Genomic DNA, 15,852 nt, shown 5'->3' on the forward strand with positions numbered 1-15,852 from the left:
TGCCGTCATATGATGGAAAGAAACTCGGTCTGCGCTAGGGCTGGCGACGGCATCGCGGAAGCGCTGCGGTTTAATTAGCTGTTGCCTGCCTTGAGTTGGACCGTGTGGTGGCGGTGGCGGTGGTGGTGGTGATGGGGAGATTGTGGTGGGGAGCCGCGGGAGGAGGGGAAGAGGAGAGACCCTTGACGGCTTCACACCGGTTTTTGGAGTTGTCTGCAAGGGTGCATCTGGCGGATCTTGTGCATACATGTTGCATGCGATTGGCTCTTGTTTGGGTCCTCCTACTTGCAAGTGCTTGGATTCCTTAAGGGAATCACACGTTGAGCTCGTAATGTATGGACCTTTGGAACTTAATACACGTAGCAGTACCGTGTGAAGGACTTGCCGAAGAGCGGGTCTTGTTATTGGGCGGGGTTTGTGTACGGGATGCGCGATAGTTATGTGTATCGGTTCTTGCTACTATTATTATTATTATTTTCTATTATCATTACTGCGGTTGTTGTTGCTGCTGCTGTCATTGTTCGTTTCAGCTTGCCTGGACATATTCCAGGGTGCGGGACGGGATGCGCAAGGAGACGAGGATTTTGTGATGTGATGTGGCCTAGTTGCTGTCCTATAGGGCTATAGGACGACTGCCCGGGAAGCCCATGCCTGCGCAGTGCAGGGACCTTTGATTGGACGTCCTGCCTACAGTTGACTCAATACTGATGTGCTGTACAGTACGAGTAGCCAAAGGATCGTTCGGCCCAAGAACTTCTGAGGAAAGTGCCTCCTGGGGATCCAGACTTCCCTGGGAAACCCCTTTTCCTGTTTTCCCATTGTTCGGCCCTGTAATTGTATGATGTTCCGCGCTTTTCCGTGCACCTCCGCACTCGCTGGGCTAATTGCACCATAATGTAATAAAGAGTTTCAAGCTTACCGCTGTCGACCCGCGCTGAGTCCTGAATGCGCCAGATCGGAAATGAAGCAAGCGTAAAGGTAAATCTTATTCAGGGTTGCAACCCTGAATACCTAGTGTTACTGCTGGCCCACCAAGTGAACTGGCCAGAGGCCTCGGCAAAGCACGTGCTGCGGAGGAGGGACCTAAACACTGCTCACAAAAGAAGACATCTCATCACCACAGCGGATCTGCGCCTTACAGACTTCAGTACGGCACCGCTCACCACACCGTACATTCACGTCGCAACACTGAGCAGGGCAGAGACGAGACAGCTCTGGCACTGAGCAATGACGAAGCTGCGCCAAATCAATGCCACCCCCCATGGCAGCCATACAAGCATCTCTCAAATACATATAGAAAAACACTTCCTCATCATAAATTTCTCTGTTTAACGCTAACCGCCTGGAATGACCCTCCTGGGGTTGCACCCGCTGATGCTTCAACCATGGATTTTGACGCCAACACCGAATGCTTACACTGCACAAGCACCTTGGAATAAGGCTCGCTCACCAAACAAAACACAGGCAACACAGGCAAGTAAAACAGCGCATGATGGCAATAATAGCTCACGTAGCTAAAGGCATCATCATCATCATCATCATCCCGCTGCCAGTCATGTGCTTGATAGCTGTTAGGCCCCCTCCTCCCCCACCCACCCCTACAACACCGTATCCCCAAATGCCCCCAGCCAGACATGCACACGGCTCGATGGCGATTTCCCCATACGCACCGTGCCACCGTTATGGCCCCCGGGCTACCGCACTCTGCCACACTCTGCCTCTCAGGTCGCGCCCTGCTGCAAGTAACTCACGTGGTCTGGAATGTCCTTTTGACCTTTGCAGAACTCCAGATCTCGAGAGACGTCCAAATTTTCCCCGCCTTGCAAGATCTCTCCTTTATGTCATTAACTGCCATTAACGTGATGCCAACGATTCACGCCTGCTGCTGCAGACGGATGCAGCCCTACCCTACCCTGCCTTGCCCTAGCCAAGGACGGAAGGCCGACCGACTTACCCCCCGCCTGGATAACTTTTCTCACCAAGTACAGCGGTCCGAAAGCGCGCCTCACGCTCGCAACAATGCCCGAGGTAACCCAGCTCCGCACAACACGCTACACGCTACACTCACTCACACCTGTCATGTAAAGTCCGCGCAGTAACGAAACCCATCATGTTCCTCACAACACACCCCGGCTCATGTAATACTGTGCTACAGCGTCAGTACCAGCCCAGGCCGCTCGGCCGCCGCAGCCAGCAGCGCCTTGGAGGTAGCGGCATCGATGCCGTTGCCGGACAGCGCCAGTCGGCGGAGACAGCCGCCGCCGCCGCCACCGCCTGCACCGCTGCCACCACGCGGACTGACGCCGGGGCTGGAAGCGGCAGGGGCAGCGGCGCCGCCCGCCGACAGGGCCTGAGGCCGGATCGCGCCGGCAGCACGGATGGCGCCCGCGAAGCATGCTGCTGCGGAGCCCGTGAGCCCACAGCTGGACAGGTTGAGATCCTCCATCGTCCTTCCAGGAGCGTGTGCGTTTGTGTGTGTGTGTGGGGGGGGGGGAGACACAGGATAAAAACGTGGGAAGGAAGAAGAATTTGGTTGCGGTTACTTGGCTCAGATTTCTTCAGCTGATCCTCCAGGAGAAATGAAAAAGGACAGAGAAGAGGCAGGGTGAGCAAGAAGGGGAAGAAGGAAGCAGAAAACACACACACGCACACACACACGCACACCTGTTGGTCCGCAGTGCCTGCGCCATGGCCTCAGCCCCGGCGGCGCCAATGCCCTCCAGTCTCTGGCCCGACAGGTCCAATCGGAGCAGTGTGGAGTTGGCGGCCTCCAGGCAGCGAGCCAGGCTGTGGGCGCCCGCGGCCCGGATGCCGTTTCTGGGGGGAGGGCATGAGCATTGAGAGGCATTGTGCAGGTGGGAGACCGGGAACGGGATGGAAGGAAAGAGGTCCAGAGGGATTTGAAAATGGGATTAGGGGGAATGCAAATGTGGCCGTGGTGTCATGCCATCGTGCAAACCAACAGGGCGCCAACCAACAGCACCAAAGTGTGACAAAAGGAAGGTGTTTCAGGTAGGTCGTGGTGGTAGTGGTTGCGGTGCTGATTGTTGATTGCTTAGGCTTGTGGTGGGAAATGGTGGTGGTGGAGCATGCATCGGGTTCTGTGCCAAAAGGCATCACTCGCTCCTTGCGGGGGTATGTGTGTGTGTGTGTGTGTGTGTGGTGGTGGCGGTGGTGGCGGTGTTGTTGTTGCATCCTTGACAGCACGGCCTCCCTGCCACTCTTAAGGACTCATCAGGACTCTCGCAAATCCCCACATCCCCTCCCCATGGCCCAGACACACACAGACCCTCTTTCCCCTCGGCCCCTCTTTCCCCTAAGCTCCCCCCCCCTTGCAAGCCTACCCTACCTGCTGAGGTACAACTCCCGCAGCCCCGTGTTGCTAGCCAGACCCAGTGCCAGCAGGGCCACGCCGCCGTCACCCAATTTGTTGCCGTCCAGCCTCAGGCGCTTCATTCCGGGACAGGTCAGCAGAACCGTCATCACCAGCACCATGTGGTGCGACTCTAGGGCCTCGGAAGACAAGTCGCAGTCCACGGCGGCGGCTGCCGCAGCAGTGGGGCCTGACGCCGCAACGTCAGGAACAGTAACAGCAGCGGTGACGTTGCTCGTACCGTTGCTGATCGATGCAGGCGCAGTGGAGGACCCAGCGGAAGAGGTTGGCTGACCGCGTACGTCATCGGTCATGGCGGAAGCGAAAGATAAGGCGATGGACGGGGCTGAGAGGCTGTGAACGAACGGAGCGCCGGCGGTGGCGGCGGCGGCGGCGCCGCCGCCGCCGTTGCTGGCGGACTGCAGGACGGGCGCCGTCGCCGTCACTGCCGCTGGAAGGGAAGTCCTGCTGCCACCACCACTGCTGCTGGTGCGGCTCTGCGGTCGCAGCCGATTCGCAAGGAGGAGCATTTCCCGGTACCAGCCGTCCAGGCGCTCGTTGCCGCTGTACAGGTACAGAACTCCCTGCTGGTCAAAGGGGTGATGGTTTTGCGTTGTGGTAATGGTTGGTTGCGAGAGGAAGTGTGATGGAGGGCGAGAGCAGGGTGCACCACCATTTCAGTTCATTCAGCATAAAAGAAAAACAACATAACAGAGATCGCATGCCTCATAATAAAACACGCCTCCCCATACCCGCTTTCATCCTTATTCAACCTATATATCATCACTCCATAGCAGCCAACTGCCCCATGGTGGGGTCACTCAAAAGATCACAGGTGAATCAGAGCTACCCCACATACAGCAGATCCTACATAATGAGTGGACAAAGCAAGGGCCGTAGCCGGCGTGTTAAATGCCAAGTAGGAAGGCTAGGATACGGGAAGGGCGGACCGGGCGCAGTACTGCTGCTGCTGCTGCTGCTACTGCTGCGATACCCGGCCACCCTGCGCACCTGGCCAGCACCGGCGCTTACGCCTCCATTTGACCTCTGTCCTCCTGCTCCTGCCCCCCCCTCCTCCTCCACCATGCGGCCACCTCCCGTGTCCAACTCCACCAGCCCCGCTGCCAGCAGGTCCTTGAGCATCGCGGCAGCCTCCAGGTCGAACAGGTTGGTGGCCAGCTGCACACTGCGGAGGTATGGGGTGCAGTGGGTGGTTTTAGGAGGGCAAACCCCCGTACTTAATTCTTTTTATGACCTTATAATCCCATTTGAGTCCACTACCGCCACAGGAAAGGTTCCTTGCGGTGTTTTCCGGGTGTCCTTGTCCGCCTTGCCTCGGGGTGCCCCGGCAGGCGAGGAACGGGCTGGGCTGGGCTAGGTTGGGCGGACTGGGTTGGGCTAGGTTGGGTGGACTGGGTTGGGCTAGGTTGGGTGGACTACTGCCCTCCTGAAAGGTTCTGCGTTACCTGCGCAGCATGCCGCCTCCGCCTCCGCCGCCTCCACCCCCAAGCGCCAGGAAGGGAAGGGCCGTGCCGTTGCCCAGCTCGCCCCACGTCCAGCCGCCCAGCTGCAGCGTCTGCAGGCTGTTGTTGAGACCTATGGCGGCCGCCAGGCAGCAGATGCGCAGACCCGCCTGCAGGTATCGACATATACACATATACCAGCCGGCCGGGGACCGTCATTGCATATACGTCAATGATATCATGCGTTTCTAATCCCGTTCGCGCAGCCCAAGGATAAGATGAGCGACCGGAGTAAGTAAACCCTAACGCGGAATATAACATGCGCTGGCGGGCTCTGCGCAAACACATGGAAAAGCCTGCGCGCAGCAGCAGCAGCCTGCAGCGCGCGTCTTACTCCATTTTTAACTTATTCCGTTCCCTTATCCCGCAGGTCTGCCCTCCGCCATCCCACCCTTCTCCCTCTCTACCTGTCCTAAACCACCCACCCACTCACCCTCCCTTCCCCCTCCCCCATGGCAGCAGCTTCACTCGTTTGTGGTTCGTCTTTCCCCCCTCCCCCCTCTTCTGCCCACCTTCTCCCAGGTCACCTCCCTGGATGTGTCCATGTCCAGGGCCAGGTGCCTCAGTCGGGAGGAGTCCATGATGCCGGCAGTCAGGGCGCCCAGCAGCGGCAGAGGGGACTCGCAGATCTTGAGACGAAGACGCTGCTCACTGGTTACGGCGCCATACCCGTCAGCGGGGTCCGGGGCCTGGGGCGATGATGGGGAACGTGCGGCGCATGTTGTGGGAGGGCAGGCAAGTGCGCTAACAAGGAACAAGTGTACAGCGGAGGTGGTGTGTGTGTTGGATTGTGGAATGTATTAGCCCCAGTAGGGCACGGGCGCACGGGCGCGCGCGGGCTCGACACTGGCGCTGCTTTCCTTCCTCACCTGGACGTCTCTCCCGCGCGCCCCACCCGCCCCCGCCTGGCCCTTGTCCGCCATGCGTGCAATCGCCGTCAGCAGCATAATCTTCCGCCGCAAGTCCGCGGAGGCCGTGTCATACGCCACACGCAGGCGCCGCGCCTCGGCGCCTGATGTTTCCGCCGCTTCGCGCGCGTCTCGGGCCGCGGCGCTGCTGGTTTCGGCCTGAACGCGCAATGAGGCTTCTGCGCTGCGTGCAGCCGCGAGCTGCTCGCGCAGGGAAGTGGCTTCGGCTTCCAGTGCATGCAGTTTGGCAAGGTTGGTTGAGTGGTCCTTGGCCATGCTGGCGAGCTGCTTGGCTGTGGAGATGACACTCTACAGGGGTTGGCCCGATGTGGGGGTGGCACGTGTGGTCAGCCGGGACGGGAAGGGCTTACGGTCGCGAATGTGTTTTAATGATCTGTAGCCGCGGTTAGGGAAATGTCGATGGTGGTACACGAATAACTAGACATTATCGAGTTCCGTAGCCACCAGCGACGTGTTAGACTTCTCAAATAATAAACTATAGACGTTACTTAAATTTTTCGAAGGAGATGTTAAACAGAAGCGTGACATCAAGAGCCCATTGGTATAAGCGGCGCTGTAGTGGCGAAGGACGACTGGGTGGTGGACGGCTGTGTCGTATGCGTACGAGCAATGGATGGCACGGCAGGCATGTGTACAGGCACAGGGTGCGTTGACTCTGGACTCGCCAACACCCAACCACCTTACCTGTTTCGTGTTCAGGTACTGTGTGTTTGCCTCGGCGACCCGCGACTCGCTAGCCGCCACTTCCTCCAGCGCGCGGTTCAGTCGCTCCCCCGTGGCGGCGAGTGCGGCACGGCTCTCCTGTATCGAGTGAGTGGCCGAGTATGAACAAGAGTAACGTGAAGTAAGAGTGAGTTAAAAAGGTGCGAATGCGCCGCGCAGGAGTGACCTGTCCGACTGGGACCCGTATGGCCGAGGGCCGTATGAGTGCGTTCTGTTACGTTTCTGTCCCGTACTGGTGAGCTGCATAATGGGAGAGCAAGCAGCGACAGCGGGAAGGGAAGGAGGAGTCGAACCCGTAAGTGACCCCTGACTCCCGCCCTGACCCCTGACCGCTGAATACAGCAGTACTGTTCTTCCTTGCCTAAGGAAGCAAGGAAATAGAGAGTAGCAGGGGACGTGGGCGCCGAGGTACGACCAGGACCACATCATCATCTCGCGCGTCTTCTCATTCATAAGTTGAGACGGGAACTGCACACTGCAGCTAGCTATCACGCACACCTGCAGCTGGGCATTGGAATCCACAAGCGCCTGCGCCTGGGCTGCTATCTGCTGCCGCGCCGCCGACAGTTCCCGTTGCGCTGCAGACAGCTCCCGCTGCGTGTCGGCCAATGCCTGCAGCTGCGTACCCGAGTCCGCAAGCGCTTGCGCCTTAACCTCAAGCTGCTGCTCCGCCGCCGCTAGCTCCCGCTCCACGGTCGCCAGCTCTCGCTGCGTGTCAACGAGCTGCCGTTGCGTATCAGCTAACGCCTGCAGCTGTGCGTTGGCGTCGGCGAGGGCTTGGGTCTGGGCTGTCAGCTGCTGGTTCGCAGCGGCCAGTTCCCGTTGTGCTTCCGACAACTCCCGTTGCACCTCGCCTAGTTGGCATTGCGTGTCGGTCAATTTGCTGTGGGCCTCTTCCAGCTTATCGGTGGTCTGCTTTCCAAGACCCGTCAGATCCTGAACCTGCGGATACAAGCGACCCAGTGGGTTACAGCATGCGCGGTAAGGACCAGAGCACAGTGCAAAACAAAAGCAAGGGAAAGCTGCGGCAAGGGCAGAGAGAAACGAACACTGCACCTTCGCACCTTCGCAACTTGAATCAGCCTATCGTTCCACCCGCCTTTCACTCCATCCGTCTATCGTCTACCAACACGCCTCACAGCATCTCCGTTGAAAGTGCGGGTGAAACGTTTTCACCCAACACTCCGTTTTCACTTGCACATGACGCTATCACAATGCCCGCCGTTCAAACTCGAGGGCCCCACCTCTCTTGTAAGCGCTTCTCGTGCCTGCTCCTGCTCCGTCAGCCGAGTCCGCAGCTGCTGCAGCTCCGTAGTCGCCTCCGCCAGTTCTGATTCTCGTGCCGCCAGCACGGAGCCCGCTTCGTCCAGGGACGAAGCCCTCGCCGTGACCTGCGGTGACATTGAGTCGGGACGCGCCTTCAGGTCCCGGAGCAAACTGCGTGCTATTGGCATTTGAAGGGAACAGCTACCAGCATCGCCCAAAGCTTTTCCTTCTTCTTACCCCATTCGCTTCATTGTGTTTCTCCTTGCTGCAGCACATCGTCTTTCCGCAATCGTTATGCCGTAAAACCCGTAAGGAATTGGACCCCGCCACAGTGAATCCGCACCACAAGGATTAGTAAAATCAAGGGCCAAACCGCTTACACGCACAGCAGCGTTCAATCTCACACCCATCCAGAATGACGCGTCGTGCACGGCCTACCTGCTGCTGCAGCTCCCCCACCTTTGCAATCGCGTCCTGCAGAGAAAGGGGGCCGCGAGCGCAGGCGCGCAGGACGGCAAAGGCGCGTATGAAACAAAAGCGAATGGATGGATGTCGTGGTTTCTAATTAGATCCGCAGGTCCATAGATGCCTCTTTCCCTTCCCGATTCGAGTAGGGCCGCCCTTTCGCTTCCTGTAAGGTGGTTGCGCTGCCGTCGGTCCTCCTCCATCCTAAGCATGGCCATCCTCCTTCCGGGGTTGCGTATGCGTGTACCGCTGTGGCTGCTGGAGGAGCGGCAGGAGGAGGGGCCCCCTTTCCTAACCACAACGCAAAACCCAACTAACTCTCCCGCCCTCAAATTCCACCGCTCCTCACCTGAGCCTGTTCTGTCGCGGCCGCTAGCTGACTTTGGAGTGCGCGGATCTCCGCCTCCGCCTCCCGCAGCCGCCCGTTGGTGGCCTCCAGCTCCGCCGCCTGCTTCGCAAGCTGCATATGCCACAGCCGGGAGGTTTGAGAGTCCCCGCATCAGGAGGTTAAAACACAAGAGCCACAGCCGGGAGGTTTGAGAGTCCCCGCATCAGGAGGTTAAAACACAAGAGCCACAGCCGGGAGGTTTGAGAGTCCCCGCATCAGGAGGTTAAAACACAAGAGCCACAGCCGGGAGGTTTGAGAGTCCCCGCATCAGGAGGTTAAAACACAAGAGCCACAGCCGGGAGGTTTGAGAGTCCCCGCATCAGGAGGGTAAAACACAAGAGCACCAGCCGCAACAGGGCACGGGCCACAGCCGCATGGCCTAAATAGATCCATCAATCAGCCGGTTGAGATGCCGCCGCAGCACGGCATTTCGTTATTTCCGGCGTTGCAGTTGCGGCGGAGAGATAGGTTCGGGTCACTGCCGGAGCCGAACGATCACGTGGTGGAAATTTCGTTGCACATGCGGCGCCCTTCCCAACCGCCTGTCCTGCATGATCCAGAGGCCACCACCAACACCGTCGCTCACCTGCGCACCGTCAGAAGTCCATTGCTTCTTCGCCAAACTGAGCTCCCCTTGCGCACCCTCAAAGCGCTGCTGCATCTCCTGGTTCATGCCTGTGCGGAAGCCAAGACCAGTGACCAGACAGCCATCGTGTTACCAATCAACATTTCAGCGACTGCCACAGATTTCAGTACAGTTGTCGCCGACGACAACTTTTGCCACTTTAGAGTCCAGAAAGGCCTGGGGACCGAAAGCTGCGTCACAGCTGCCTCTTGCCTTGCTGCCAAGATTGCACCGCAGGCCTCCCGGCGTTGCTTCCATTGACTTCACTTCGTCATGTCGCCGCAGATTCGAGCGACGATCCTTTCTGACCCGACATCCAAGACTGATGAGATTGCAGCCGAACTGCCAATCGTAATCCTGGGTTGCGCCGCAGCTGCGCTGCCGTGCGATGTTGTATGGCCTCACCTGTCAACTGCTCGTTCTCCTGCTCCAGTGCCGCGCAACGCAGCTGCAGCACCTGCTGCTGGTCTGCCGCATTGGCCTCTGCCTGCTCCAGCCGCCTCCGGGCGCAGGCCACGTTGGTGCGCAGCTCCGCCTTGTCGACCTCCGCTTGTCGGAGCGCTTCACACAATCGTGTCGCTTGATCCAGGACGCGCTGGTGTGCACAGGCGAGAGCCTCCAGCTCGCGGTCCAGCCGCTCCTGCACTGACAGCGGCACGTCCGGCCCCACGGCTGTCTTGTCGCCTGTGTTTTCTACCGTGGGCTGTGACTGGGAGGCTGCGGACTGGATCTGGGTCGGCGCAGAGTCAGAGATCTTGGATGGCAGCATCGCTGCCGCCGCAGCATCCTCGTTGCCTGCAGCGGCAGCCTGACCACTGCAGAGCTCCTCCTCGTCCCCGACATACTCGGGTTGTACGATATGCACGTTGACCCTGTGGGTTGCTGACGCTGCTGCTGATCCATGTGTTGCTTTGCAGTCCTGGGCCGGCACGACTTGGCCCGCTAGGTGCTGTTCAAGGAAGTCTTGGAGTTTTGACGTAAGGTTGGTGCGCAGGCAGGTGACTTGGGTGAGCACATGGCTCGCGTGCGAGGACCGTTGCTGCAGCTGGGATTCAAGTTCGGCGCGCTGGTAGCTGAGCCCATCACGTTCCTTGGCGGCGCGGGCGGCGCTGGCTTGCAAGTCCTTCAGCTTGAGTTTAAGGACGGAGTTTTCTTGCTCCAGGCCAACTTTAGCCCGCTCCAGCTCCACAAGCACGACTGCAACACCCCAAAGCGGAAAAGGAAGAGGGTCAGGCTTGAAGGGCATTTAGCTTAATACGTAACCATGCCTCAGCTGTCTGCGGCTACAATCCCTGTCACTAGTGCTGCAGCTGACAATTGGTAGTGACCAGCTGTCCATCCCACCAAATTTGGAACCTTTGCCGGTATACTGTTGATTGTCACATTGCTGAGCTTTTAAAAGGACACTTGCAACACTACATTGTTCCATAATTGGTTAAGTATTTATACAAGCCGATCAATACAACCCCCCGTCTAGCATGCATTGCTCCAGCTAACAGCTCACCCTTCTTGCTCGGTACATCTTTAGGTTTGAAGCACATCTTTGCCTCTTGTATATGCTGTCCACGAGGAATTCAGCAACTGTGCGCCCAGGCGCCCAGTGGATACTGACTACTGGAACCCCAATACACTAGCAAAGTACAAATACAGTCAGGAGGATCCAGCATAACAAACATTCATCATAATGTGTTGTGATTGAAAGTCTGTATGGGTGTTTAGTAAGTAAAAGTGAAGCTTCAAAATCCAGCCCTTCGAATCGAATCCATGCAAGCAACCACGATGCACGGCGTGAGACACACCCTTCTATGCCCTCCTCTATGTCATATCCTTTGCCAAGGGCACGTGCTCGCTAGGCTATAAACCATAATTTTTGCACATACTTCTGACACGGACCTAAAGTGGAAACGTGAGGGCAAGGTCCTGTCAACAGGTTGCCAGGGTTGCCAATATGCTTCGAGGGTAAGGTTACGTGGCGCATTTGGATCGCAGTCCCAAAGGGCTCTTTGGTAATCGGCGGAGCGAACCGACAAGAGTAGGCGACAACTTACAAAGCCATCGATATTCCTCTTTTATGCAGTATAAAGAAGGCTTTTAGTAAGGGGCATGCGCCTGATGTGGAAGCGCTTAGAGGTAAGTGATGGGTTTTGCCGCGGCCTCTTTTCGCGAGGCAAACCGGCTTGACGTTCCTTCCTGGTGCAGCAGGTACCCCAAGTCAACGTGAGGAGACCATACCTGTCCGTCCACGGGCGAAATCAATAGCCGCAGCCAAGGATTTACTGCCAAATGGCGAGACGACTGGCAGTGCCGTTACGCCCAGCTTAGCAAGCCCGAACACCACTTCGCTATCGGATGATGCCATATCTATCCGTGCTCGAGCAAAGTCTACAGTCTCGCACAACAGCTTCTTGCCGACAGGCGAGGGGACTCGCAATGCCTTCACGCACAGTTCCACGGACCCGAGCAATCCTGTACCTCCAACCAACAGTTCACCTGGCGGCCAAGCAAACGCGTGGGATTCCCGCAGCATAGGCGATCCTACGACGGCGTTACGGAATCGTTCTAATGCACCGCCGCTGTCAGGTTCTCTGTCAGCCTCAACGCCGACTTCCAACAACCAGCCAGCTTCAGCCGTATCTAACTCACCGTCGCCGCCGACAGCCCCAGCTGCGTGGGGAGTTTCGGAGTCCCCTGCAAAGGATGCATCACGTCCGTCCAATGAGAAGGAAACCCTGAAGCATCAATCCAAGCTCACCGGCCTTTTTCGTTCGGGAAGCAAGAGCACACGGAGCAAAGAATCAGCGGCAGATGAATCAACATCAGTGGAATCCGCGGTCCAATACATCGAAAGCTCCCGCAGTAAGCATCAAGAGGACGACATTATAGTCATCCAACGGCCAGGCGCTGCAAAGGCGCCACCGCTTACATGGCAAGCACAGACCCAATCCCAGACGGATCTCCCCGGCGGCAGTGATTACACACCCGCAGAGCGGGGGGGTGCGGTGCGGACGGGGTCTCTCATGGCGACGCCTCCGAACCGGAAGGGTCCGACCGTCATGGGGTAGATAGAGGAGTCGATTGCGTGTGGATGGCTGGGTGCGATGCAAATACGTGTCACGCGTTTACCAAGTGCACATGTTGCGCAGGCCACATACTCGTTTCGCATTCGGCATGCAAGTATAATATGGGTTATGTATGATGCACGATGAGCGCGCGGTGCGCATTTCCAGCTTTTACTTTATCACGCATTTCCATGTGGACAGTTTTCAACCCTAAGGGGTTTGATGTTGATTTTTATTCACGCGCATGGCTTAGATTCCGTGTATTTGATTGGGCGGGCTCGCACGTTGATTACTGGCAGTCGCAACGAACGCCGGCAAGTAGATCTGTGTATCTGTCGTGGCTCACGAGTATACACTCGGTTTCGGGTTCTTGCTTGGTGTTTGTCTCTTTGGTGGCGGGAGCCAGACCATGCCGTGCTGTGTCGTACACTGGAACCAGCTTTTTTGGTTTTTTCTTGAACAGTTCCAGCAAAGGTGGCTGGAAAGAAGCTCCCCCATTTCCTGTCCACCGCTACGTGTGATGCCATGGCGCGACGGTTATTATGCCGTTATTGCCGACCAACGGTCGCGGCTAGAAATGCGTGAAACATAGAGCGGGTTGGGCTTGCGTTTTCCTTATCCAGGGAGCATATAAGGAAGGGGTCGATAGCTAACAGCCCCTTCAATTCCCTTATTCAAGCATCTTCTTCCAGCATTGTCCTTAAGCAGATGGAAAGACGCTATAAAGACGCTGGCATATGCGTTGGCCGATGTGAAAATCATCATTCAGATCAGGCAGGGTGTTCTCTGGTACTGCAGGTCAGGGCTTGACTCTCATACTATGCATGTGCCTTTTTTGTCCATGTGCATTTTCAGTAGTGTACGTAGACGTGGGTCGTCACTACTGGCTGTACGGCGTTTGCCACCGTGCTGGGGGTATGGGTTGCAGTTTCGGTTGCAGCGTTTGTGTCGTCGCGTACTGGTAAGGTCCGGATCGAATACGGATCAGGTCCGCCAAGAATAACTGAGCTGGTAAGGCGTATAACAGAACTCCAGCTTCAAAAGGCGTCGATCGATCCAATTCAAGCGCTCTCTTCTCCAGTGGATTCTTGGCACAGCTTTTCCCATTTGGGGAAGCGGACGTGGTGGGCTGTTTGTGTGTTTGGAAGAAATGCTGCGTCAATGATATGCTGCACAGGTTTTGGGCCCTGGATGTATGAACTTCGTGGTGGCCCTCCGCTGCAACTCATCTACACGGGCCCGGGGGTACTTGCGGACCCGCGAAGGATTTGCGAAGATTTCCAATGAAAAAGGACTGCGACGTGACATCGTGCCACCCATGCAAATGACACCTTGGTGGTGTTCGTGGCTAGAAATCCTGCGTTGCTTCACCTTCCTAGCACCTTTATCATTCCCCCACCCTAGTAGACCGTGCCTTGGGCCTCCCTTTAGAAGTGAAGAGCAGGGGAGCGTCTCTGCTGTTCAGGGCGTTGAAGAAGGGACTTTACCTCAGTGCGTTTAGTGTTTGGGTTAGGTGGGGGCAGCACTGCTGCCGGCGATCCGGTCGGCTCCACTGTGGCGTCATTTGTTCATTTTGCAAATGTGCCTGCCGACGCACGAAACGTCCCTTCTCTTTTCCTGTGTTTCATCCAACACTGCTCTTTGAGGGCCGAGCAGCTGATGCTTGTCGTGGAGAGGAATAGTTGTAAATGGAAATGCAGGGGCGTCTTCGGGGGGAAGGGCAGCGACCAGCGCAGGAGCGGTGCTGCACCGGTCAGCATACGACATAGGGAGGTGGACAGGGCGGCATTTTGTAGCTGCCGTAAGGAGTTAATCGTTAAGCTGCTCGTACCCTATCTGATATAAGTTCATTCCAGTGCTGTAAGTAAGCGGTCAGGAAGGCAGACCTCAAACGAATTTTAGCATCACCTACTAGTCACTCGTCTGATGCAAGTCCGGTGTGCAGTAGCTGTAACATGTCATGTTCATTGAACGCTGTGTGGCATGACTGCCGGATTCATGCCCTGCTGCGCAGACGGAACTTCCAGTTAATCGTACACTCGTCAACGGGAGAAATTTTCAAGAGATGCATTGCACTACCATAGTCAAATGGAGAGGGTGCACATGAGAGGCCATGTGGCTAGGCCACGTGCTTAACCTTGCAGCGTCGAAAGTGCGAGCGATTGCCAAGCCGCAACAATTCAAGTTTGTATACAGATAAGCTTGTAGACGGAAAGCAAATGATAATGGCAAGACATGCACTCGATGTGCTTACTTTCGCCAGCGAAGGGGACCGAGTGGTAAATGCAGTACCACTCCCTGCTGGTATTTCGTGTATGAATGAAAGCAGAAAAACGCATACATTACTTATATTCAGCAACATATGCTGCCCTTTGAGTCCATGAGGTCAGCTCACCAACCGCCGTGATTGCCTTGTTCCCCGTACTTCTGTCCAGTTACGTACTGCTAGGAACAGTACAGAGGTAAAAGTATTTCGTCCAAGAAATATCTGTGAAGGATTGTTTTAGGTATGAGAACTTCACAACGAAACGAAGCGCTAACTCCTTACCTTGTTTTTCTGAGTCAGGACGTGGACATGAGATAGTTAGGATGAAATTAATCCTTTTTCTAGCCTTCCTGAATCTTCTAGCTGCTCAGTTCTCACAATGCGGCGCAGACCCCTTAGTGCGAACAACAGGAGAGCTATACACCGCTCTTGGCAACCCAGCCACGACGACTATCCTATTAAACGACAGCTTGGCTATCATTGCAAAAGAGTGGCCAAGAACTGTGAATTTAACTCGGTCGGTCCTCATCTCAGCTACGGCGGAGCGACTAGCGGCGAGCACATATGTGCTATTGGACTTCAAGACGGTAGCAATGATGTTCCAGCTTGCTCCAGGCATCACGCTGACGTTCCGTGGGCTTGAGGTATTCGGGTTTGGGGGAGGCAATCCACCTGGACGCAACCTCGGTATCCCTAGAAAATATCGCCTTGGCTTTTTGGTATGGGCGACTAGGAGAAGCGGGGTGACGCCTAAGGAGGATTGCGGAAGGCCGAAGCTACCTTGGAGCAGGGCAACAGACGAGGCTTATCCATCCATCTAGTTTGCGAAAGGTCCCTTTCTTCCCTCTCAGCGACCACCTTTTCCCATCCTTCACCTCTCTCCCCTTCTCCTCCAGCCCCCCTTTTGTCCGGTTGATCAATTAACTGCCAGTCACCGTTGACCGTCTTCCTTTTTAAAGACCCCCTTGACCACCGAACCCTCTTAGCCCCAACTTCCTGCCGTTGGACCTCCTCCCCTTTCTGGACGCCATTGGAGCTATTAGGCCCCGACAGTCTGCTTCTTGTACATGATCCCCTCCCCGTCACACCTACACGCACATACACACACACTCACTGCTTTGTCCCAAGGTTCCCCCACCCTCGTCATGTAAACCTCTTTTCCCTCCGCGCCTTCTTTGTATGTCCTTATCGTGTCAGCTTGCTTTTTTTCGTCCTTCCCAACCACCTCCTCCCCC

The 15,852-nt window shown here is 56.5% G+C and overlaps 1 protein-coding gene across 1 annotated transcript; it reads right to left on the reverse strand.

The window, feature by feature from the left end:
* Positions 1 to 2,149: 2,149 nt before the first annotated feature.
* Positions 2,150 to 10,833, reverse strand: VOLCADRAFT_119338 (uncharacterized protein; the record flags this gene model as incomplete). The annotated part of the gene is made up of 16 exons (XM_002956269.1): positions 2,150 to 2,450; positions 2,665 to 2,817; positions 3,350 to 3,563; positions 3,615 to 3,960; positions 4,385 to 4,559; positions 4,840 to 5,006; positions 5,409 to 5,585; positions 5,766 to 6,113; positions 6,510 to 6,626; positions 7,047 to 7,490; positions 7,793 to 7,939; positions 8,253 to 8,288; positions 8,629 to 8,739; positions 9,254 to 9,342; positions 9,698 to 10,489; positions 10,797 to 10,833. 16 exons carry the CDS (start codon positions 10,831 to 10,833, stop codon positions 2,150 to 2,152), a joined length of 3,654 nt encoding a protein of 1,217 aa, XP_002956315.1.
* Between the last annotated feature and the right edge of the window lie 5,019 nt (positions 10,834 to 15,852).

Source organism: Volvox carteri, assembly GCF_000143455.1.
Source record: "Volvox carteri f. nagariensis unplaced genomic scaffold VOLCAscaffold_59, whole genome shotgun sequence".
Classification (NCBI taxonomy): Eukaryota; Viridiplantae; Chlorophyta; class Chlorophyceae; order Chlamydomonadales; family Volvocaceae; genus Volvox; species Volvox carteri.